We start from the raw sequence: 25,360 nt of genomic DNA, 5'->3' as shown, positions 1-25,360 counted from the left end.
AATGAGCCCGTTGCAGAAGTTCCTATACCTTTTGTACGTAATTTTCAAAACAGTATTTTCGGGCTCCGCCCGTAGCTTTTTCTGCATGTTATTTCTATGTCGTATGCATCGAAGGACACCCGGGGTAATCCAGGGCTTAATAATACGGTGGCTTCTTGACAGTACCGTAGTGGTGGTATTTTCTAAAAGGCATTTCCTAATGTAAGATATCAAAAGATCTGTTAGTTTATTTGGATCATTAATACTAAGTAAATGTGTCATGTCTTCCTTTAAGAGTGAACTAGCTGCTTCCTCAAAGTTTGTATTGATTTTAGTTTTCTGAGTAGATTTTGTGATTATATTACTACGTAGTTTTATTAAAACCATAGAGTGATCAGTAATATTTGCATCAAGTACTAAAATGTTTACCTTGGAGTGACTTTTATCAATTTTAATCATGCAATGATCGAGACATGTTTTGCTTCGGGTAGGAAGCATATGCCCCGGGAGTACTCCATGCATAGCTAAAATGTTTAAATAATTAAGTCTATTTTTGCGGTCATTGGTATTTTCACTACTCTTGTAAATTAAATTTATGTTTATGTCACCACAGATTACAATATCTTTGCATGTATCAATAGTTTTTAAATGCAGATTTAACGTATTTAGAAAGTTTTCTGCGTTACTTATGGAAGGAGATCTATAAATACCAAGAATTTTCTTGCCCAAAATTGATATTTCCAGGCAAGACGCATGAGCTAATATTATTTCCTTTACTATAACCTTGTGAGTATCTTTTATATATGCAACTACGCCATCGTTCTGGTTTAGATGATTAGTAGTGCAATAACTAGTATAGTTATCCAGAGACGGGATGGGTTTATTTTCGTTTATTCTGCACTCGCTAAATATTATTATATCGGTGTTGAATTCAAATTGTGAAAATGTTACTAGAAAGTTTTCTATGTTGCAATATATGCTACGTATGTTTTGGGATATTATTGTTAGATCAAATTGGTTGAAATCCAGGAGTTCAGTAACATCTTCACAACTGCACTCTCTAGACTGAGCAACCGTAAAATCGTCTATATTGTTAATTGTGTTGAGCGTATCATCCATTGATTGAAAATAAGGGCTGTGTGTTTCCTGCGGCTGTTAAGAACTTTTGCGTGAGGAAAAAGCTTGCGTATACTGTGCATTTTACTTGTGTTAAACTGTTTTTTGATTTATGTTTATTTTTTAAAAGTGTCATGTGAGATTTAGATGTGTTGTATTTGAGAGAGTATCTTTGTGTATAGATTGATAAGGACATGCTCGTATGGTAAGCGCCGTAATTTACATCAATTGTTACTATACAATAAGACGACGCTGAGAATAGTCAGGACTCTTGGAACAGGTTTTGAACCTGTGATTCACTTGTAATATGTATAACTCTTGATGTTGCATTTTTTCTTAAATAAATTTTGCCAAAAGACGACCAACAATAAGTATAATTTCTCGATTTTGCCAGGTCACGGGCCAAGAAGCTTAGTCGGGCTGCCTTAGGAGTAAGTTGCTCTGAGACATAGATAGGGCTGTGTTCTTGTCTCGTATGACCTAGATGTTTCGCGCTGAGCTTGTCGTTGGAGTTATTCAAGTTATGTTTTTTACATTTTTGTAATAAATCCACTTTCCTCATAGCCGATACCATCTCTACAATGATAGGTGCATTTTGTATCTTTTCTTGTTTTGGTCGCACCCTGTATATATCAGATATATCTGAAGGTGATACTTGACTACCAACGGAAGAGGAGAGTCTTACTACCATATTTACCAGGTCGGCACTAGTTTCATTATCCAGTTTTGGTACATTTTTAATTTCAATATTTTTCTTGCGTCCATCTCTCTGCAGGTCTTCAAGTCTCTCCTCCAAGAGATTAATGTATTCCCTGTCCTTCTTTTTTTCCATCTCCAGTTTCTCTACTTTCTTTTTAAGGTCTTCCATTTGCGCCGAAACAAAGTCGACAGACTGCTTTATATTGTTGTTAGATTCCTTAATTTCCTTAAGAGTGGGACTGATTTTTTTGAGCTCCCTGCCCTGATCTTTAATTAACACCATCATCTGCCTCATTTCTTCCTTGAGCTCAGAAATCTCTGTCCCTGGACTGTCGCGAGTCCGTTTTTTGTTTCTCTGAGTTGCGAAATTAGACGGTGTTTTCGGTGTCGTCTCACCATCCAGTGCCTGCGATTCTTTATCTGAGGACGAGTCAGACTCTTCAGTGTGCATATCTGCAAGCTCCTTTCGCACACACGTGTTGCCGCCCGTCATATTTCAGACCGCAAGTACTAGGGAACTATGAATCAGAGAAGTGCAGTAGCGCGCGGGAGACCGCTAAACCAGTTATACGCACGCAGTCGTAGCAGGTGACGTCACACACTGTGTCGGTGTCGCTGCGCTCGAGTACCAGGGCCACAGGATGCGTAGGTAGTGGCCGAAGTGTCCGGGTATATTAGCTAATATGCACTCGCGTCGAACTTATGCGCTCCTATTTTCTTACGCGTATTTAATTTGTTATAATTTGATTTATTTTATTTAAAACAATCGTAGGGTCAAACACGTTTACACCAGAAGGCGGTCCGAGGGGAAGAGACTATGTCACTTATCATACGCATTCACTGCCATAAGCCGCCATTGTGGATTCAATTAGGGTTGCATGAGACTTTAACTATGATCCAGTTTAACTTATAAGTTCTTTATAAAGAAAACAATACTTGTTTTCAATCTTTTACTATAGAAAGATCTTCTAAACAGATTTTTTTTATAAAACATATAGTAAACTCAGCTATAACGCTATTGTGTTTTAAAAGAGATACCGAAACCATTATTCCACAGTTCTGTGATATAAAAGAGTAATTGTGACGTATACGGCGATGAGATATAAAAGGCATTAGAAAACGACTATTAACGCTTTTCAAAGCTATATAAACGTATCCTGAAAACTTCATTATACAGCAAAATAGCTCTATAATGGTATTCATACTACAGTGTTAAATACTGTAGCAGTGTTTTCCAAAGCCACTATATCCCAAAATAGTGGTATAGTTAGGTTTTAATTTCTGTTAAAATACGACTACTAAAAATACTATAAGCGGCTTGTTGGGAACCTTAATAGCGCAAATTGATAACAGTGATTCCTAACACTATTATACAATAATATTGTTCTTTAGTAGGTTATTTGATCCTGTTATAGACCAGGCCTATAGCGGCTGTATAAAATGGTGATATAAACGTTTACATCACTTCCTAATAACACCTTTTAGCTGTATAACACAACAACTATAGTGGCTTGTCGGGAACCTTAATAGCGTAAATTGATTGCATAACAGTGATTTCTAACACCATTATATAATAATATTGTTCTATAGTAGTCATATTTGATCCTGTTATACACCAGGCCTATAGCGGCTCTATAAAATGGTGATATAAACGTTTACATCACTTCCTAATAACACCTTTTAGCTGTATAACGCAACAACTATAGCGGTTTGTCGGGAACCTTAATAGCGCAAATTGATTGCATAACAGTGATTTCTAACACCATTATATAATCATATTGTTATATAGTAGTCATATTTGATCCTGTTATAGACCAGGCCTATAGCAGCTCTATAAAATGGTGATATAAACGTTTACATCACTTCCTAATAACACCTTTTAGCTGTATAAGGCAACAACTATAGCGGCTTGTCGGGAACCTTAATAGCGCAAATTGATTGCATAGCAGTGATTCCTAACACTATTATACAATAATATAGATCTATAGTAGTCATATTTGATCCTGTTATAGACCAGGCCTATAGCGGCTCTATAAAATGGTGATATAAACGTTTACATCACTTCCTAATAAGACCTTTTAGCGGTATAAGCTTATAGAGCTAAAAGGTGTTACTGAAGGCTTTTATACGACAAGCGGTCACGCCGAAAACCTTTATACGACATCTATAGTAGCTTTTGGCGTCGAAAACCAAAATTATAGTACTAAAATGTTACTTGGGAAGGCGCCGTCTTCCTGGTAATCGTTATTTTACCTTTACTGATAAATTGATAACAATTCCAAAAATTATTTTGAATATATATACATACATTTACATTATAATTTGAGGTCTCAGGGACAACATACGATCGACGGATGCCCCTTAAACTTAAGGGGAAAATCTATAAGACGATTGTGAGGCCTATTGTATTGTATGGATCTGAATGCTGGGCGACAAAGGTGGAGGATGAAAGGAGAGTGCACGTAGCGGAAATGAGAATGTTGAGATGGATGTGTGGAGTGACCAGAATGGATCGGATCAGGAATGAGTATATTAGGGGAAGTTTGAAAGTTGCGCCTATAACGGAAAAGATGAGGAGTGGCAGGTTGGCGTGGTACGGTCATGTAATGAGGAGGGATGAGTGTCATATAGGCAAAAGAATGTTGGAGATGAATGTTGATGGATGGAGAGAGGGAGGGGTAAACCCAAACAACGATGGATGGATTGTGTGAAAGAGGACATGAGAAAGAAAGATGTGAGTGTTGAGATGACGAAAGATAGGGGAGAATGGAAGAGGAAGACATGTTGTACCGACCCCACATAACGTGGGATAAGGGTAGGAGGAAGAAGAAGACATTATAATTTGAATTCAATATAATGTAGAGAAACTATTTATTATAGTAACTCTAAAATAGGGATTTTATTATGTTTAGGTACATCAGATGAATACTGACTGCGACTGTTCTTGCCAGATTGACATATTTATGCTGTTGTTGGATGTTTAAATCAACTCGCAGAAATTTCATTATTTTTTTAGGTTTTATTTACATACAAACGATTTTATTTCGTAAATAGAATAACATTGTTACATTTAATCTAGCTCCCATCTCAGACAAAGCCTGATTTGTGATACTGACAGCTTTCACAAATAAAAACTCAAATGTGAAGTCAAGTTTTTTGTTGAGTAATATATATCTGGCTATTCCGGATTCTAAAACAATAACAATGCAATGCATATTTTTAAAGATGTAAATAGACATGATAAATGCGATTCCAACTGATAAATCTGTGAGCCGTTCGCAACGATTGCAGTCCGTATGATTTATCATTGTTACAATTGTCATATACAATACAAAACAAAAGAAATACCGACTCGTATAGTACAGAATTTAGTTCAACAGAGTTTTTTTACACTACATGATGCTAAATGTACAAAAAAAACACAGTAATCATTTACAAAACCAATCCTGAATTAACTAAATCAAGTTAAGGTTACTTTAAATTAATTGCTACTTAAGATGAGCTGTCGAAAAATCTGAACCTCAAGCTTTTGGTAGGGGTGTTAATTTGTTGAAGTAAGTAGGACGCCCGATGAATGCCGCTCGTGATCCCTTCTCGTTACTTATTTCCGCAAGCGAGTCATCCTCATCAATGTTTAAGCACCTCGAGGATCACAAATACGCATCGCTTCTCACCGCTCGCACCTTTCACGCAAGATTAACGCTCAATTCTAACGGCAAATGCCGTTTCAAAAGCTATATTTCTCCCGCGGCTCGTTACACCAACGAGTACGTACAAATTTATCGGAAATTAGTACGAGTAACTCCCACGGCGCGGGAAGTCATAACGTCAGGGAAAATCTAAAGCGAATTTATTGCATCCAGCCCAGAACGCACCTCTGGGGGCTGCCTGCAGTGCACGTCGCTAATGCAGTTGATAACTGTAGTTGAATTTAATCTGCAGGTTTAGCAAGCAACCCTATATGGCCCATGCATCGCACGACTTGGAAACTGGCCGCTGTCAGCTAGGCTTGTGTAGGACATGTACTAATAGGACAAAAGACACGATTCCGTGCACTGTACTAGACCGAACTACTCCCAAATGATTCTGCTCTCTGGTACATTTAGTACACTCACACACGCGTAACAGAATGGGAGCGAAAGGAGCAAAGAGCCGAGGAGTGACAATGACAGCAAAGCGATCCGTGTGGTCCGACCGAAACCGACCGAGAGCGCGCGAAAACGGCCGATCAGCTATTGGCTAGTACGAGCGAGCGTTACTGTACGCCATATGCACAATTTGTCTTTCGCTCTCTCGGTGTACTACTGTCCTAAATGTCCTAAAAGAACGAACTAGTACACTTCGGAGATCGTACTAGTTGGGAGCACAGATGTCATATATACCATAGATCAAGCAAACGTATCTACTTAGCGTGTCAAATGAACTCAGTGAAATCCACTGAGTTGTCCGTCTTTACTCGCAGCTTGCAGCTTTCGGGCGTCAATTTTTGTAAGTTGAAGTCAACCAAAACATAAAAAATGCCTCGTTACGTGATATTCAATTGCAACAACACAAAAATTATGAACAATCAAGAGCCTGAGACATATTTAAAATTACAGGCAAGAATCAACTTCAGTACAAAATTTGACACGCTCGGCCCCTATACAAATATATGAATTTGTTTCTTCTATCTAAATTAAGTTCTGTGGTTGGGAGCGATCTTTTCAGTGAACGAGCAGGCACAACTCTACTGTCAGCCACCCTTAACACTCCCCTACTGATTTTGAAACCCCTATTTAATCGACTTTTCTTTCTCTCTGAACATTATTATGTAGCATATATGTATATTATTGTTTTCTACAATGTCACTATTAAGTTAATAAAGTCATACTCGTATTCAGAAGAAACAGAAGTTCAATAATTCGAGATAACGAATCAATGAGTTATCGTAATTAATCATTAATGTCTTACTAACAACAGACACACATAGCCTCTTTGCGCATTTGTGTTCTGTGTGTGTGGGTTTATATACTTATTAATAATTATTTAGTAGATCATCTTAAAAACTACTTATTACACTGAGAGAAAATACAATCAGTTTTCATGTTCGTTCAACAAGTTTTTTGGTTAAAATAGCGCCTACGTGCTCTTTGGTTCAAACAACAAGCTACTTGTCATTTGAATCGGCAATATATTTGAATCAACAAGTCGATTTTATAAAAACAACCTGACACATATTGTTTTAAACATACGTTTGGCTGATTCAAACGGATAAACCGCAACAAGTCGAACTTGTTAAATTCACAATGCAAATTTCTCTCAGTGTACAAGAAACTTTTAACTGTTCAGCCTATCTTTTTCATAAATGATGATACCTTTGTTTGATATTTTATGTTGCGGGTAAAATTGTTGGTCGAAAAGTTTTAGTCACGTGTCGAATTCAATTTTACGAATATTGTACGGTACGCACAGCTTGTGTTCTAAAGATGGTTACTGTTCGGGATTGTGGACTAAAGAGGAATAGCTGAGAGAACCGAACAACCGGCTCGGCTTCCAGCAAATCATTTATGATAACTACCGAACAATCTACCAAAGTGAGACACAAATTATTTACATACATATCCATACAAAAATATGTAAAAACTATATCATCTACCACAGTACATCTACATCACTATAACAAGCAAAAAAAGCCCCCTAGTTCTTTCAGTACTTCCTCACCATAGTGGTTTCCTCTCAAGTTCTTTCACTGTTCAAGCTATTTGTCTTTTGAATGAAGTGCATTGAGTGCTCTGATGATAAGACAAGCCCCAAGTAAGTTAACTTTCAAACGCATGCTGCACCAGCATCTGTTGAGTGCAGCACAAGTAAATTAGGTCTCCTTCGCGCATATGCATAATATCTATGATATTATATGTATGTTTATTTGTATTATATATTTGTGTTTAAGTATATATGTATTGATATGATATGCTATGTATTATATTAATTGGATTGTAAATAATAGTGTTAATAGTTGTCGTAAATTGCCTATACCTAGTTGTCATGCTCTCTAAATTATTTTTCTTACTGCACCCACATTCGCGAATTTCTGTTTTGCCCTATGGTTGACTGGTGGAGAATGCCTTAAGGCATTTAGTCCGCCATTTGTACTTTTTTTATTGTGTAATAAAGTTTAAAATAAATAATAAAATAGGCTCTTATAAATTTAAAATAGGCTCTTAAGGTATTGTACCAAAGATGCCGGCAACATTAAATCTATTCGATGTATCGCAATGCTGACACGTTGTGCGAGGAAGTCGCTACCTCTTCGGTGGCCAGTTATATTCACCAGACGCTTCACGATTTTTTCAATTGATTGAGTTTCGACGCCAAATACTTAGTGCAAAATGGTTTTAAAATGTCGGCGCTTGTCGCCAGTCCCATTAAAGGTCGATTGAAAATATTAAACAATGACGCGTGTCATTATAGTATTGAAGTGATTACTCATGTTAAAACAATCAAGTTATACATATTTACAGGAGAAACTACAGCAATAGTTTATTTTGTACAAAGATAAGTACCAATTTTGGTTGTAAAAATCAAACTTTTAACACTGAAATAGTGATAGGTATATTCGCTCCATATCGTGTCTAGAGTAAATGTTTCACATAAAATAAAGTTCGAATCGAGCCGTAAGCATCTACAAACGTTGCTAAACTAGGATTAGGGCGAATCAACTTTTTGACCGACATTTTTGGTGTCTCTGGCGTTACTCAAAATGTCTCTGGAGTTACCAAGAAATCGAACTTCTAATGAACAAAGTTTCAGTTTATTGGATTTAACAGTTAGGGTTATGTTTTAATATACAGGGTAAAGTGAAAAATACCAATTAAATTAAATATTTAAGGGTGAAATTTCACAACTATGTTAGGAATGTGCGGACAGATTTGAGTCGGTCAAAAAGTTGATTCGCCCATTAACTAGATTTTAAGCGAAAATGGTTTCAACTTTCACCCTTATCTTCAACAGACAGGGGCCGCGCGATAATCCCTCGTTGTTTCTATCGGATACGTTGATGGAGTATCACCTACATACCTACGCACTACCCGATGTATGCTGAAATAGTTTTTAAGATATTTAGAATTTGGTTTATGCCTATATAAATCGGCATTAGAAATAAAATGTTTTATATTAGACTCCAATAGCACTGTCACCGACATAAATAAGTGGTGATTTCTGTACCTTGTTGCTTTTAATAATTTGACAACTTCGTATGACATTTATGTTAAAGTGACAAGGTACAGAAATCATCACTTATTTAGGCCGGGTACTGTACTGTACTGTAGTAGTATTACCATTTTTTAATTAACATTTCTAGTAAGTGCATTTAGTGCATAGACGGTGCAGGCTGGGGTTCGGGCAGACCAAAAAAAAGATGGCGGTATGACTTGGACGCATTATGCCCAAACTGGTGGGAAAACACCGACGACAGGGCCGAGTGGAAAAAACGAGGGGAGGCCTTTGCCCAGCACTGGGACACTAAGAGGCTAAATAAAAAAAAGTAAGTGTGTAGTTAGGAATCTTTAGTCATCAACTAATCAACGTCATTAATACAGAGATCAATTAGAAGATACCTCAATGAAGTGACCCTTCCTGCTCTAGTGTATGTTGTTTGTATCAATTAATTTGAAATCAACTTGATTAAATAGTTAGTAAAACCAGATTCTGTTCTGAATGTCTTGTTCTGGATCTGATCTGTCAGTTGTCACAAGTAACATCGCAGATTATACTTTCGTTGTCAGTCTTAACTCAACTAAAATAACATGTCGGGTTAACAGCCAATTCAAACAAAAGTTATAACGATACGGTACCAATTTATTATTGTCAAAGGCACAAATTTCATTATAAATATAAGGTAAAATATCCCATAATGGACGGTGATGCCATTATGGACAAAAAAACACAAATCCTTAAAAATAAGTATCTAAAATAAGTTTCTAAAAACTGACGGCTATGTACCATAAACTAGAGTTGTAGAGCTGTTTCATTTTGAAGTTTCAATTAATTCGGTTATTTCTGAAGGATTTGGCGACAAGATAAAATTCACCAGTTTACTGAAAAAAATATCAAGACGAATTCTTAGTAATGTTGCTAAGAGAGTTGAGTTCATGTATAAAATAATAAAAAAATAATACACGGTGTAAACTTGAATGCGTTTTACTTACTGCATTAAGCATGAGATAAGATATAAAACATACTAGTTTGTTGCTCCAAAGATATAAAGAAATGGCGTTATTTTGCGAGTGTCCATTACTGGACCCGAAAAACTGCGTACCTCCTATGATGGACAAGGAACAATTTACAAAAGCAAAATTTACAAGAAACAATCCTATGTTAAAATAACCCAAACTAATTTTATTTGGGGTATATAAAATTGACTCATTGAGTATCAGTTGGCTTAAAAAGTAAAATTTTAAACTTATTTCACTGTCCATAATGGGGGATCCATTACTGGAGAACTGCCGTCCATAATTGGAGAAAAAACACCTAGTTTTAATTTGTTAACTATGAAGAAACCAATAGGAGTATCTATTCTGCAATACGCTTGAAATGTAAAAGAAGGATAGGACATTCAAGATTTAACACGCTTAGCGGTAGAATTTTTACATTTATCAGTGAAATATCAAAAACAGGCGAATTTTTTTCTTAAACTGTCCATAATTGGGTCCGTTACATTACTATAGATCACGCAAACGCATCTACTTAGCCTGCCAAACGAACTCGGTCAAAACGAGGATGGGGCTTCCATCCCTACTCATAGATAGCAGCTGTCGCGAGTCAATTTTTATAGGAAGTCAACAAAAACAAAAATAAATGCTTCGTGATGTGATGCGTAATTGAAAAAACACAAAGAATAAGAATTAAGGGTCAGAGACATCCATATTTCCTGTCACATGTAAACAACGTTAGTACAAAATGTGACGCGCTCGGCTGCTATATAAATAGATAAACTAATTTCTTCTATCTAAATATATTTCTGTGGACAAAAGTGATATTTCTTCAACCGAAAACTTGCTGAGATACAGATGAAATTGTCGTAACAACCATGTAAATAGATGCGTAAATGCCATCAATTTTAAATTAAGGTTTCACCCAAGTAGTAGTACAAGCTTTTGCTTCGCATCAATATCTAAAGATGCACTGTGTTGTCTATGTGAATGAGTGTCAAGGGACAAACAGAGGTTTGACCTTTGAAATGTCAACAGGTCAACACAGTAAATTGGTAGGCCTAGCATAAATTATTACTTATAATGGATTCCTAAGTCCAGCGACAATAAGTGTGGATATTTTCAAACTAAGTATTATTAATTTATCATAATCTTCAACACTATTTTCGAGTCATTTTAGGATACAAAACATACATAATTTTGCCCCCATGTTCCATTTATAATTTAACTAGCGGCCCGCCCCGGCTTCGCACGGGTACATGTAAACCTTCCTCTAGAATCACTCTATCTATTAAAAAAAACCGCATCAAAATCCGTTGCGTAGTTTTAAAGATTTAAGCATACATAGGGATATGTCCCTATGAGACAGAGAAAGCGACTTTGTTTTATACTATGTAGTGATTATTTTGATGACTTAGAATCATATCAGAATTATTTTGATAACGCAACCATCACAAAATCTACATCCAAAATCAATTTCCACTATCTGGTACGCGAGTTATAGGAAAAACAAAAAAATGGCGACTACAAACACCAACATCGGAAATCGAATCGTCGGGTACAATGTTGACAGTGTAAATAGTGGAGTTTCCATACATCTACGACTTTCAATCTAAATTTAAAAATCCTTATTACGTAGGTGGCATCGGGCTCTGGTAGGTAGGTACATATATTGTTTAATTTACATCAATATTTATCTTTAGATTTATATCGACCATTAGTTACAAAGATTCTTAAACCGTTACAGTAACGTTACGTACCTACAATCAAAATTTTATAACAGTTACATATAAGAGCTATTTAAAAATGTGCGAAAAATAAAAAAATAAACAAAGTCTACATGTGCGTTCAAATTGTAAAGGGGAGTGGTAAAGAGAGCAGGCTAAAATAGTAAGAAAGTAGCAAAAAGCAGTAACAGTAAATGTAATACTTTATGAATAATAAACAAATTCTAACTGAATTAAAGTTATACCATTTCTGACATCCATTTCAATACTAGATCCCAATAGTCTAATTCTCTCTTCGAAAGTTCCAAAGACCGATAGACGTGTTATAACATTCGATTTGCACTTGGCTCCACATGGAGGTCGTTAAATAAAATGTTCAATATCATTGGAGGGAAGCGGTTATGAGCGGGCGGATGGGGTGACAACTGGCCGTGAAAACCAGAAGCCGGCAAGGCAGGTAGGCCAAACTTATATCTAAATGTTATGTGTTCATTTGCTACGAACTTCTACGATAATGCTACGCGCTACGAGACCGCGTCTTCCATTACGATATTACTTTATATTATCATCTGAATTTGCAAGCCTGACATCATTGTCATCAACTTCTCGTTTGTACATTGTCAGTTTCTCAATTTGCACTTAAAGTCCCTTCTGACTTAATGCGCGGTCGGCGTTTGTTGTTTAAATAAAGAGTACTTAGTTGATTTGACTGTGTGATTTTTATTTATTCATAATGTCATTGTATAAATAAGCAGGTACTGATACGAAAGCGTGATACCTACAAACAATCATACAGAGATTAATTACGCCCGACGACGATGATCGATGGCTTCTCGTAACGAAACGATAAATATTTACGAGTAAATGAAGTGTGTGAAAGAAATTGTTGTCAATCTCTGTCGCAAAGCCTCGGGCTTTTGTAATTTGTAAGATACTTGTAATCGTGCATTTTTTTCGTAAATAGTCAAAATGTTTTTTTTTTGTACCTTTCAGAGCGCAATCCTTTCTTTGTTCACTTCACAAATTCTTTCGCACTGGTGGGTCGGCCAGTTCATAGTTTGTGAGAGTATAAACAAAATAATATCAGTTACAAAGTTGCTAGAAAATAAATTAATTAAATTAAATCGTGCAATTAGAGCATATCAGTTGAATGTACCGGTGACAGCGTGAGCGTTAGCCGTTTCACACCGTTGGACGTCAGAGTCATTACAAAGGCTCCCGGCGTGTTCGCGCGGCGGGGTGGCGGCCGGCTGCTCCGGGCGCCTGCCGCGAACCGACTGACGTTGCTCTACACGACACATCTGCATTTAAGAAGCAGCTATCGTTATGCGACTAATCGATTGGTTGGAGCGAGGGCACTGTCGCCTGTCCCGCTTTCGTGTTTCCTTCGCTCGCGCAAGCGCTTTCCGCGCTATTCTCATTCTGTCATTCTCTTTTAAACTGAAGAAAAGTAAATAAAACTCTTACAAACGGATTGTTAGCAGAACAGAAGATGCACCGGAGAGCCTAGGATACGTAAACTAAAAAGTGGCCGTAATTGTGTATGGTTTTCAGATGGGGTATTATGTAGGCATAAGGACTATTCAAGAGGACCTTTCTAAGCAGTATCGTCTTCGGCTTGGCTCGGCCGCCACTCTCGGCACTTGTTGCGCCGACTTTGTTCCGGCGATGAAAAGCTACGCACGCCATTGCACGCCACTCTTTCCCATTTTGTTATTTTATCAGTAATTAATTTGAACGCATCATGCTCACTCGAACATTATAATAACGAGCAATATACATCAACAATTTGTAGTAACCTCAAACCTAATACGAGTAGGTACACGCCTAAAAGTTTTCAAAAAAAATAGGTACTAGTTTTAAGTTTAACAAAATAAATTTTATTTAAAATCTTTGAAAAGTTTTAGAAATCGGATCTACTTTTCTTAGTTTCCATAGTAGGTAAGGTACAGCGGGGCAAATCTCGACTGGGGAGGAAATGTAACTGGTCCATTTTTTCCATGTTTTACAATGTTTGCATTATTAAATAGAATGTCCACCGGTTATACAACATGTTTCCGGTATCACTCAAAACCTCAGACACCCCAACTGATTTTTATTTTTTTAACCTCATCTAGAGTATACATCTTTTAATCTGATGGTTACTTTTTTTTTAATTTAATTTTTAGTTTTCTGTACAGCTCTACTTGACTTTTAGCTCTACACTCAATAAAATGATTGCTAACTACCATCATAAACCATAAAACTATTTATTTGTGTACGTTACTGCAACGACATAAGGTTTATCAATAGACAGCTAAGATGTCATTGTAAAACACTAAAGAACAGTAAACTTTAAATTGGACAGGTAATTGCAGTAAGCAAATTTAAACCCAATATTCAGAATGACAATGTTGTAATTAGGTACGAGCTCAATTTGTTATGACTGATAAACATTAAGATTAAACTGACAAACAACGTCAAACTCGTAGCGGAAAAAATAATCGCCCAAGTAACCAGCCAGTATTAATACCCCTAAATACTGAAAAAGGTAAACAACCTCTAGCAATGCGATATACACAATGTTAATTAATAATAAATAAATTAATTAAATTTGATCAGAGGCTATGTATACACATGTGTTCTTACCGCTCAATTCTTAAAATCATTGTTTGTAATATACATATTTTGATATCAAGATTTAAAATTCTAATACCTGATGGGCTAAATAAGTATATTACCTACACGAGTACAAATCTATGTTAATAACGATTATAGAAAATATATTTATGAAATAAGACTTATTTTTACAACACTTGCATACCTAATATACTTATATATAAATGTGTCGACCAGGGGCGAAAGTACCACTGCATACCTACTTTCACATTATTATCTGAACTATATTATTATTTTGTTGTATATCGTTTAATGTCAAATAAAAAGGATTTATCATTTTATTACCAGAACTGCGGTGGATTACGGTCTAAGCTGGTCGATCTTCGCCTTAACGTACTCAACTCTGCATACGACATAATAATAGTGTTAACCGAGACTTGGCTGCAACCCGGTATACATGATGCCGAGATACTGGGTAGTGATTACATATTGTACCGTCGCGATCGCGACCCTTCAACTAGTTCAAAAAAAGATGGTGGTGGATTACTTAATATTATAAAAAAGTTAGGTTTTGCTATTGTGCCGCCAGCAGCGGGGCAGGCCCAAGCGGCCAGTGGTTAGGGCTAGAGAGTAAGGAATCGACTTACTATACGCGCTGTGTCCAGGATTGCCGCCTTCTGTATCTGACCCTTGATCCATGAGCCACATAGCGAGAGTTTCTCAAGATGTTGGTCGAGACTCTTCGCTGAATCAACTCGACGGAATAATGATCGTCGAATCAACATCCCACATGACGGTTATCTCGTGAGCCAAGCATGTACCTAACATGCTGGACTTGTCCTTCTCGGCTTTCACAAGATTCTTTCTCATCATGTGGGACAGTGATGTCGACAAGTACGCCTCGGCGCGATCTATCAGCATAATGTCCGGCTTATTGACTATGTTATTGTTAATAAGAAAAAAAAACATGAAATTAATCAATAACAAGAACGAAAAATAGGTATACTTACATAAAAAATAATAATTGGTTTTGCAACTAGATGGGCATATTCGCGAGAAAAGAGTTACCAAAAATATTTTTGCAAGTTTAGGTAAATTGTATGTTTTTCCTACTCAGAATCACGAGATTCACGAGCCCTTTCGATTTAGGACAAATACAAAAGACAAAAAATGGTCCCAAAATTTTCTAATATATTGCATACTTTCCACTTTGTAACCGCTGTACAAAGTGTTTGAAAAATGGTAACGAAGTGGAAAAATTAAATTTGGGACGCCATTTACCGCCTAGTAGGATCGAAAGAGCTCGAGATTCTGAGTACGAAAAACATTAAATTTACCTATTTTGTAAAAAAAAAGTTTACTTAATCTTTTTTTGCGAAAATACCCAACTATGATAAAACTAATTCTTGACAAAAAAAAACATAAAAGTAAACATGGTCTAGGTGTATCATATTCACATAAAATCTAGTGAAACTAACCGATGATTCACATTAAAAACTTTTACCGTGATACTGATAACTGAAACCGATTTTAGAAGATTGGTCTCGTATTTCAGAATTAAATTGAAATTCTTTAACGAATTACCGTACCTACTGTCTGAACCACTAAACTACAGCAGCCGTCAACAGATAAGCAATAATCATGAGTCATCATAAAGTCATCGGTCAAGTGAGGATTGTGCCCTCCTCTCGCGTCTCCATGCGCCGAGGCCGGGGGGCGGTGAGCACGAGTGCTCTTAACATTTCGCCGGGACGGCACCAAACGACGCGGAAATTTCCACTTACTCCCTGATTGCCGCACTACAGGGGTTAATGTCATTGTTTAGATTCGGAATGCCAAATGCGTTTAGTGGGAGAATACTTACCACTTTTTCCCTTAATGCTGAGTCTGGGAAGTGATCCGTGGCACTTTACGCGTCCTAACGACTTCCCCTAATTGATTTATATGACGTTGAACTTTGTTAGGCAGCAATTCGCGTTATATTTTCGCTTCGTTTGAGAAGAAGGTTATTAGGATCGTAATTAAAAAGTCTTGCGAATGTGAAAAGCAATGACTTCGGGTATTGCCTACATTAGGATTACGTTTGGTATTTTGTATATAAAATATCTGTAACAAAGTAAATTAAATATGAAACATTTTTTTGACTACCGGCCTGTCGTTGCGACTTGCGAGTTGTGACCCTGCTTGCTAAGCTGCTCCCTGGGTTCGAATCCCGGTAAGGGCATTATCCATACTAATATTATAAATGGGAAAGCGTATGTGTCTGTTTGTTTGTCCGTCTTTCACGGCAAAACAGAGCAACGAATTGACGTGATTTTTTAGGTGGAGATAGTTGAAGGGATGGAGAGTGACATATGCTACTTTTTGTCTCTTTCTAATGCGAGCGAAGCCGCAGGCAAAAGCTAGTTTATTATACTTCTTAGAATGCTTAATTCCATTGGTGACGTTTTTTTTTATTTTTAATAATGTAACACCTATAGTAGACTCAATATTGCTGCGTGTCAACCTGCTAAGAATTAAGCTATGGACGCCTGCAACTTCAGAAGTTTTACATGCACCGACACATCCTAAAATAGGCTATTCTACTCGTACAGGCTCTTGTGCTACCAGTCATAGATTATAGCGATGTATGCCTTACCAATATTTCACAAGGATTATTAGACAGGTTAGATAGACTTTTAAATAACTGCATAAGATTTATCTTTGGCCTCCGTAAGTATGACCATGTCTCCATTTATCGGCGGAAACTTAACTGGCTTCGTGTACGTGATCGCAGATGCCCCAGAGTGCTATGTATGCTATACAGTATATTAAATGACCCAGCAACACCGGAGTACCTGCGGTCTAAATTTCACTTTGTTACTGCACAGCCAGGCCGGGAGCTTCGATCTTCTCGGAAACTCATATTGTCAGTCCCTCTCTATCGCACCGGATCCATGTCCAACTCTTTCACATTACATTCAATTCGTCTTTGGAATAATCTCCCTCTTGAGATAAGGCAAACTCAGACCAAGTCTCTGTTCAAGATCAAGTTGCGCAGACATCTTTTAGAAAAGTCTCTTAATCAAGCGTCGTAATAGTTATAGGGCAGGTATATAATATGTATATATGTATAGTATATGTAAGTATATTTATGTAAATTTGTAAGTAGGTATATTCGTATTATGTAGTTTTATTTTTGTAAACGTTTGTATGATGTATGTAATATGTATGTAACCATTTAGGTTTATTAAGTAGATATTCAATTTCTCGTCTTGTTATATTTCTTGCACCTATTAGCTCTTATTGATCTCTGTTTGGCCCAAAGGTTAGCTGGTAGAGAATGCCTTTTGGTATTAAGTTCGCCTTTTGTACATTTTTTACTGTGCAATAAAGTTTAAATAAATAAATAAAAACTACATAACAAACTATATCTATATACATATAAAAATACTTACCTATCTACAGTAATAACCCAGTAATAAGGAAAATACCCCTTCCAGTAGGTCGGCTTGCGGCATGGACCCCATGACACTGGCGGCGTTACCTCTTTGTATCGCAAGTGAGATGCGTTGACAGAGGTACGCGCCAGCCCTGGGGTCCCCTGTGGTGTCGACCAGCCGTGCCGACAGTGCCCCCATGAATGATTTCATATCGGCCGACCAGGGACCCAAAGTCTCAACTGCGAGCGCTGCAAACTCGTAGTCGTTGAGCAACGACGAGTATTTACGGCGCTTGAGAATTTGGGTCTTTCTATTTGACTTATTAAATAGAAGTAGGTACGTTTAAAGATAACTACTGTCCATAGTTTTCGTCTAATTTATTTGGTGCTTTATTTCGTGCACTGTATAAAATATTTTATTTTAAGTAGGTACAGGAAACTACCCTATTAATCCACAATCAAACAATTATAGTTTTAATTCTAATTATGTAAATTTTACTTACACGTGCCACTCCAAGCCGGCGCGTGGACTTATTGATTCCGCGTTTTAATATAATGAGGCATATTTACAGACGGCTTTTACTTAAGTACATAAACGCCGTATATAATTTCTCAAGCTAATATGAAAACAAACCCAAATTAATCTAATTGCTTTTCAATATGTAAGTGTTTAGTTAGGAACGTTTAGATCCACATTTCATTTCAAATACGAATGTTAAAAATTGTGTACATTACGTTATAACATAGACATGGTTATGTGCATAGAACACGTAATTAAGGTATACCGTAAGGTTGGATGAAGAGGAAGATAATAATGTATGATCACAATTGCTGCTTAAAAAGTTATTTTAGCAAAAAGATGTGTGACTCCATTTTATAGTGCCATCGCGATACATTTTAGTAAGTGCTCTATCGTGGCAGTCATGTTAGTCATGTAGGTATTATTGAAATTATGATATATTGGGATTACTTATTATGATGAATTTTATTGTAAAATCTTTTTAGGGTTCCGTACCAAAAAGGTACAACAGGAACCCTTATGGTGCGACTCTGTCCGTCTGTCTGTCCGTCTGTCACATTGTTAAATATCTCGAGAACTACTTATGCTATCGATATTAAATTTGGAATAGTTATAAACATTGTGAACCTCTACAAGTTGAAAGTATTTATTTTTTTAATTAATTAATATAAATGATAGAAAATGGCCAAAATGAAAGGGGGGGCAAACTGAAAATTTCAAGTAACTAGGTCAAGTGGGGTATCGTTAGAAAGAGCTCAAATTGTATATATCAAAACTATTTTTTATAATTTTTTGGTTGTGGAAAAAAAATATTTTTAAAAGGAAAATGTAAAAATAATTTTTAAGAAAAAAATCCACCTTCCTTTGGGGTTCTGGTGATAAATACTTTCAAATGTTGGATTATGTTATCAATTCGTCTGTATATATTTTAATGTTTATTATTCGATATCTCCGTCATTTCTGAACCAATTTTGAAATTTGGATGATTCTGAAGTACTTACAGATGAGAATGATTATCAGAACGGAACCCTAACCAGGGGCGGCTCACTCTTCATCAGCAGTTCCACTGCACTAAATGTCACTGTTCTGGACGTAAGTGCGTGCTGTTCTTATAAAAATACCAAAGTCACTATAAGTGTGCCGTTCAGATTTGAGGAGTTCCGTTCTGACCATCATTAGCAGTTCCACTGCACCAAATGACACTGTTTCGGACGTAAGTGCATGCTGTTCTTATAAAAATACCAAAGTCACTATAAGTGTGCCGTTCAGATTTGAGGAGTTCCATTCTGACCATCATCAGGAGTTCCACTGCACCAAATGTCACTGTTCCGTACGTAAATGCATGCTGTTCCTTTAAAAACAAAAAAATCACCATATGGCATACGCCTTTCAGATTTGAGGAGTTCCCTCGATTTCTCCAGGATCCCACCACCAGAACTGGGTTCTGAGAAAAATGGGACCAATCTTTATGCATATACATTCAATCAAAAAAAAATTTTTCAAAATCGGTCCAGTAACGGCGGAGATATCGAGGAACAAACATAAAAAAAAAATAAAAAAAAAACAGACGAATTGAGAACCCCTTCCTTTGAGATTTGGAAGGCGGTTAAAAAATACCGTTACCCCCCCCCCCCCCTTATCTCCGAAGTTTACCAACATAAATTTATGAAATTTTCACCAAACATAGCTATTATAATGAATATTACAGGAAAAATAAAATCTTGAAAACTTTTTTTTATTTATAAAAAACCTTTCAGATTTACATTTTCAATTTCAACACCCCTTGCGGGTGTTTATTGTACCTGTATTTTTTAACAAAATAACAATGAAATTACCTTCTTTCAAATAGAGGCAAAATGGTTAAAATCGGTTCACGCAATACACAATTCTATAAAAATCATCTTCCATACTAGCTCGCGCGCATTAGTTTACTCAATTTACCGATAGATGTCGCTGCACGTTGAACGCTCATTTCCTACATCGCGTTTTTCCTGATATAATGAGGTCGGTTCAGGAGCGTCCTTGCGACATGTCGTAAGTCGTAAACTATTGAAGTCGAATAGTCTTGATTTTATTTGGACGTTGTCTAACAATAAAATTGTATATTAAAATATTACTTTGTTATGTGGGAAATTGAGTCTTGAGGGATTTAGTCAAATCTGTAGAGTTCTATGAATAACATTTTGATGATTCAACTATTGAAAGTTTGTATGGAACCCTCGGTGAACGAGTCCGACTCGCACTTGACCGTTTTTAGGGTTCCGTAGTCAACTAGGAACCCTTATAGTTTCGCCATGTCTGTCTGTCCGTCCGTCCGTCCGTCCGTCCGCGGATAATCTCAGTAACCGTTAGCACTAGAAAGCTGAAATTTAGTATCAATATGTATATCAATCACTCCAACAAAGTGCAAAAATAAAAAATGGAAAAAAATGTGTTATTGGGGTACCCCCCATACATGTAAAGTGGGGGCTGATATTTTTTTCATTCCAACCCCAACGTGTGATATATTGTTGGATAGGTATTTAAAAATGAATAAGGGTTTACTAAGATCGTTTTTTGATAATATTAATATTTTCGGAAATAATCGCTCCTAAAGGAAAAAAAAGTGCGTCCCCCCCCCCTCTAACTTTTGAACCATAAGTTTAAAAAATATGAAAAAAATCACAAAAGTAGAACTTCATAAAAACTTTCTAGGAAAATTATTTTGAATTTTATAGGATCAGTAGTTTTTGAGAAAAATACGGAAAACTACGGAACCCTTCACTGAGCGTGGCCCGACACGCTCTTGGCCGGTTTTTTTTTTCTGTTTGGTATCCGAAAAAATTGTTATTAAACAATCAGAATCAGATTTTTTTCGCTGTACAAAATAACAATGAGAAAATGAATAAGTACATACAATTTTTTCATCGCGAAACACACGAAACACTCTTATTAGTTAAGGGTCATTAACTAAAGTGATAATTATTTAACATTATATCAGGTAAAAGTAAGTGTGTACGCACTTTGTGACTTCCTATTAACTCGCCAAATTATGGTCCGGTCTTACCCGGGTGTACCATATCAGCCGCCGGGGGCCCTGAAAATTTTGAAACAACGCGACATAACGGTTACTATCCACATTACTATTTGAACACGGAGTTTCATTATACCCCGTGTAAACAATAAGGCAGACAAGACAAGCTACCCGCAAATGATTGTTTACACTGCGCCGTAAACTAAACACTACTTAGGGTGACACTTCCTTGTCAAGCAGATGCTTAAACTTGATTAATAGATGATTTGGATGCAGACTGATTAATATATAAGCGACGATCCATTTCAAAGCGGTAACGCCTTAATCATAATCAAACAAAGCATTTCAACGCCACGTGATTGATTTGATCGTCAAGACAGATTATTCGCTATCACAAACCAAAGGAGTAGACTGCTTTGTGAAGCTACTTGGAAACCTTAAAGGTCATGACGGACTGACCATGTTATAAGGCGTAGTGGGATCTGGAAACTGCGGTAGGTATATAAAGTTGTGACGCTTTTTGGATTACACTATGTCATACAATGAAAATAAGGTAGTAAAAAATGTAGATATTTTTAACATAACCTTATTCTCATTAAAAAATGTATTCAAAAACCCAATTACGAGTTAATTAGGACTTAACTCTATACTACACTTAAGATACTTTTGAAATTTGAACATTCACAATTTGTTTCAGTAAAATTTAAGATAACCATTTATATTATATATCACATTGTTATTCTCATGGCACATTGTGTAACTAATAACTTTAAACTAGTATTGGAAACTGTAAGTCTAAAATTAAGAAAACATCCAATCCAATATGGTCACATATTGGATTGGATGACTGTTTGTTTCATAATAAATAAATAAATAAAATAAATTTAATTACCAATCTTGAGATCTGTTTCGAGAGTTATTTAAAAAGTAGGTAGACCGACGAAAAATCAAAAACATTATACCCGTGTTCCACACCACGCACATCAATTACGTTTAGTGAGGATGAAAGAAGAACACGAACTCACGAACATTGATCATTAAAATTGTCAAGTAAAAAAGTTCGACGACCGGTCTAGCCTAGCGCGTAGTGACCCTGCCTGCTAAGCCGCGGTCCCGGGTTCGAATCCCGGTAAGGGCATTTATTTGTGCGATGAGCACAGATATTTTGTTCCTGAGTCATGGATGTTTTCTATGTATATAAGTATGTATTTATCTATATACGTGCGTATATCGTCGCCTAGCACCCATAGTACAAGCTTTGCTTAGTTTGGGGCTGGGTTGATCTGTGTAAGGTGTCCCTCAATATTTATATTTATTTTCAATATTTAATTATTACATTTTTTTCACCACAGTGAGACTACATGTATGTTATGTTATTTTTCTCCTTTTCGCGTTTATATACAAGACCCTTCATCATAAATACAATTTCTAGATGTCAATAACACAAATTAATGAAAATATCGAGCGTAATAAACAGAAGAACAGAGCAGGGGCGCAAGCGAGACTAATGAAATGAAGCGAGCTACTCCGAACAAATGTAGCGAAACAAACGCACGCTCCGACTCAAACTTGCTGGCTTACTATGTACCTACATATCAAGAAATTGGAGGGCTGGAGCCATTTGCCGATAGAAATACGGAAAAGTAAACATATCTTACGTAACTACATATTACCTACTACTTTGATACGGCTACTAAGATTCGAGCTGGTGAACAACAAGTCATTTATACTTAATATTATGTATGTACAATAATTACGTTGAGGTAAGTAAAAACGAACTGTTGGTAACTTGTTTGTCGTTACATTAAAAGTTTTGCCGCAATTTTCCCTGCATCAGGCGTTTTTAATTTTTGCACTGTAAAACTTTAGGTATGCATTAAAACTGAAATGTTAGTTGAGCTGTGAATCAGAGTTTGTTTATTAACCTACCCAAGGGGACGATAGCGAAACACTTTCTGTCTCTCTATGGCCGGCAACAGACAGTCTTAATTTTCATAATCTTAAAAAAAGATTTGTATGCAAACTGACAGTTCAAACTGACACTGACAGATCTGTCAGTGTCATTTTCCATACAAATCTTTTTTTAAGATTATGAAAATTAAGACTGTCTGTTGCCGGCCTATCACTCTCCCAAACTGACGTGACAGCGACAGTTGTTTTCGCGAGCTCCGTATCCAGGTTAACCATGTTGGCTATGCGTCCAGGTTTCATTTCCTACAGTAAGTTATTTTTAATAAAGTATGTTCCCTTGTTTACGCGAAATTTTAAGTGGAAACCCAGTTTCCTAATTTGAAAAATGTACTTAATAAAAACGACATCTCATATCGCGAAACCGTTGTCGTTTAGGAAAAGTATTTTTTTCTGAATAAAATTGAGATTCGCAACAAGTTTTTGCGGGAGCATGTTCTTATACTTTATTTATAATGCGAACTACATACCAAACTTATTTTCACTTACTCTGATATTAAAATCTGTCAATCTCCTTTACATAATGTAAAGCCCCCATGTTTCGAAACTTCCCTCTGATGAGGGTATTCGTCGAAAGAGGAATCGCGCACACTCGGTGCTATACTCAAAGTTTTCATTGTTTCATCCTAACTTATGCAATATAGCGTCTGCTTCTTTAATACTTTCCACAACGCTCGATTACGTTTAACGACGCAATTTGGTTGAATTTTCTTATTTACTGTTAGCTTGGAGAAATCAGACGACGCTAGGAGATGAAGTCGTTTCTTATAGACGCAACTTTAGGTACGAGTACGTACGTACCTACTATGTTAACGGTACAAACAGTTCACCTAACTACAAATGATACGTATCAATTTATTCTTATCTGAAAATAATGTTTATAATAACATACATAAATTTTGTATTGTATTACTTTTATTTTATTCTTTTGACGAAAACTCTGTTAGTATTTTATTTATTAGACTGGCATCAAAATATAATGTTTAAGCATCACATGACAGAAGACCTTTGCCCAGGGGGCCGATTTTTGAGTCTCACTGTCACTAAAATACGGGTTGAAAACGGTGAATTGCCTATTATTTTCAGTGACAATTTTCTGAATTCGAACGCCGTGAGACTTAAAAATCGGCCCCCAGGAGTGGGACGTGTGTAGGCTCAATTATTTATTATAGAGGTATTATTATTATACATTTTTATGTTGGTGAGTAGAGTTGATACTACTTGATACCAACCATATAGGTACCGGTTATTAAGAGCGTCTTATTAGTTGACTAACCATTTGAATATACAATACAATACGTAATAATACAAATTCTTTGTATTGCATAATTCGATACAGAAACAATACGGAATACCATACATTGTATATATAACTAGCTTTTGCCCGCGGCTTCGCTCGCATTAAAAAGATACAAAAAGTAGCCTATGTCACTCTATATCCCTTCAACTATTTCCACTTAAAAATCACGTCAATTCGTCGCTCCGTTTAGCCGTGAAAGACGGACAAACAAACAGACACACACACTTTCCCGTTTATAATATTAGTATGGACACAGCAACTACAGAGGAAGACACGGGACATCAGATTTCTCGATATGACTAGGAACAAACATTCAATTTTAGCCACTAACGGAATTCTAGTTAGTTTAAATTACACACTTTAAAACCAAAAACAATAAATCCTTTCTTCAATTCCACATTAAAGCAGGGTGTTAAATTACTAACTTTACTATTCCTTCTTGAATAAATAACGCTAAGAATAAACGGCAAGACTAATTAAGAGCCGAATTAAATGTTTAAACGATTTCACGAGCTTATACTAACTTTGATTTGTTTTTCTCGACGCCGAGCTAACCGAGGCTTGCTAATTAAAGTCGGTAATAATATGAAGGAGGTTCAACACCCTAATCCCACCGGCACCATCTCCCAGCCGCTAATGTTACACAACTCAGGCAAAACTTTCATTTCTGCGACGCCACGTTATATTTTGACATGCATAATAAGACGAAATCTACACTGATTGGCATACTTGTCTGTAAAGCAGAAAATACAGGGAACCCAAGCTAGAAGGAATTGTGCTTATAAAAACTTTTCACCGTATAGATAAGAAAGAAATATTCCATCATATAA

General features: G+C 36.4%; 2 protein-coding genes across 3 annotated transcripts in view; both read right to left on the bottom strand.

Annotated features, from left to right (window-relative positions):
- The window catches only part of LOC125227188 (protein O-mannosyl-transferase TMTC2-like), a 149,075-nt gene extending 136,096 nt beyond the window's left edge, over positions 1-12,979 (bottom strand). The window contains exon 1 of one of the 2 annotated variants that reach the window (XM_048131445.1): positions 12,867-12,979. The gene's annotated coding sequence lies outside the window, so the exon portion shown is untranslated. Of the gene's footprint in view, positions 1-12,696 lie in introns of both variants that reach the window. The other variant, XM_048131439.1, reaches the window with a different exon arrangement.
- LOC125231394 overlaps positions 12,843-25,360 on the bottom strand; it is a 31,625-nt gene continuing 19,107 nt past the window's right edge. Inside the window, exons 2-3 of the mRNA XM_048136876.1 lie at positions 17,782-17,978; positions 12,843-12,998 (exon numbers count right to left, since the gene is read on the bottom strand). Coding sequence (XP_047992833.1) covers positions 12,843-12,998; positions 17,782-17,978 — 353 coding nt within the window. The remainder of the gene's footprint in view (positions 12,999-17,781; positions 17,979-25,360) is intronic.

The sequence above is a fragment of the Leguminivora glycinivorella genome, chromosome 1 (genome assembly GCF_023078275.1).
Source record: "Leguminivora glycinivorella isolate SPB_JAAS2020 chromosome 1, LegGlyc_1.1, whole genome shotgun sequence".
NCBI classification, from domain to species: Eukaryota; Metazoa; Arthropoda; class Insecta; order Lepidoptera; family Tortricidae; genus Leguminivora; species Leguminivora glycinivorella.
This window is presented reverse-complemented; position numbering and strand designations above follow the sequence as displayed.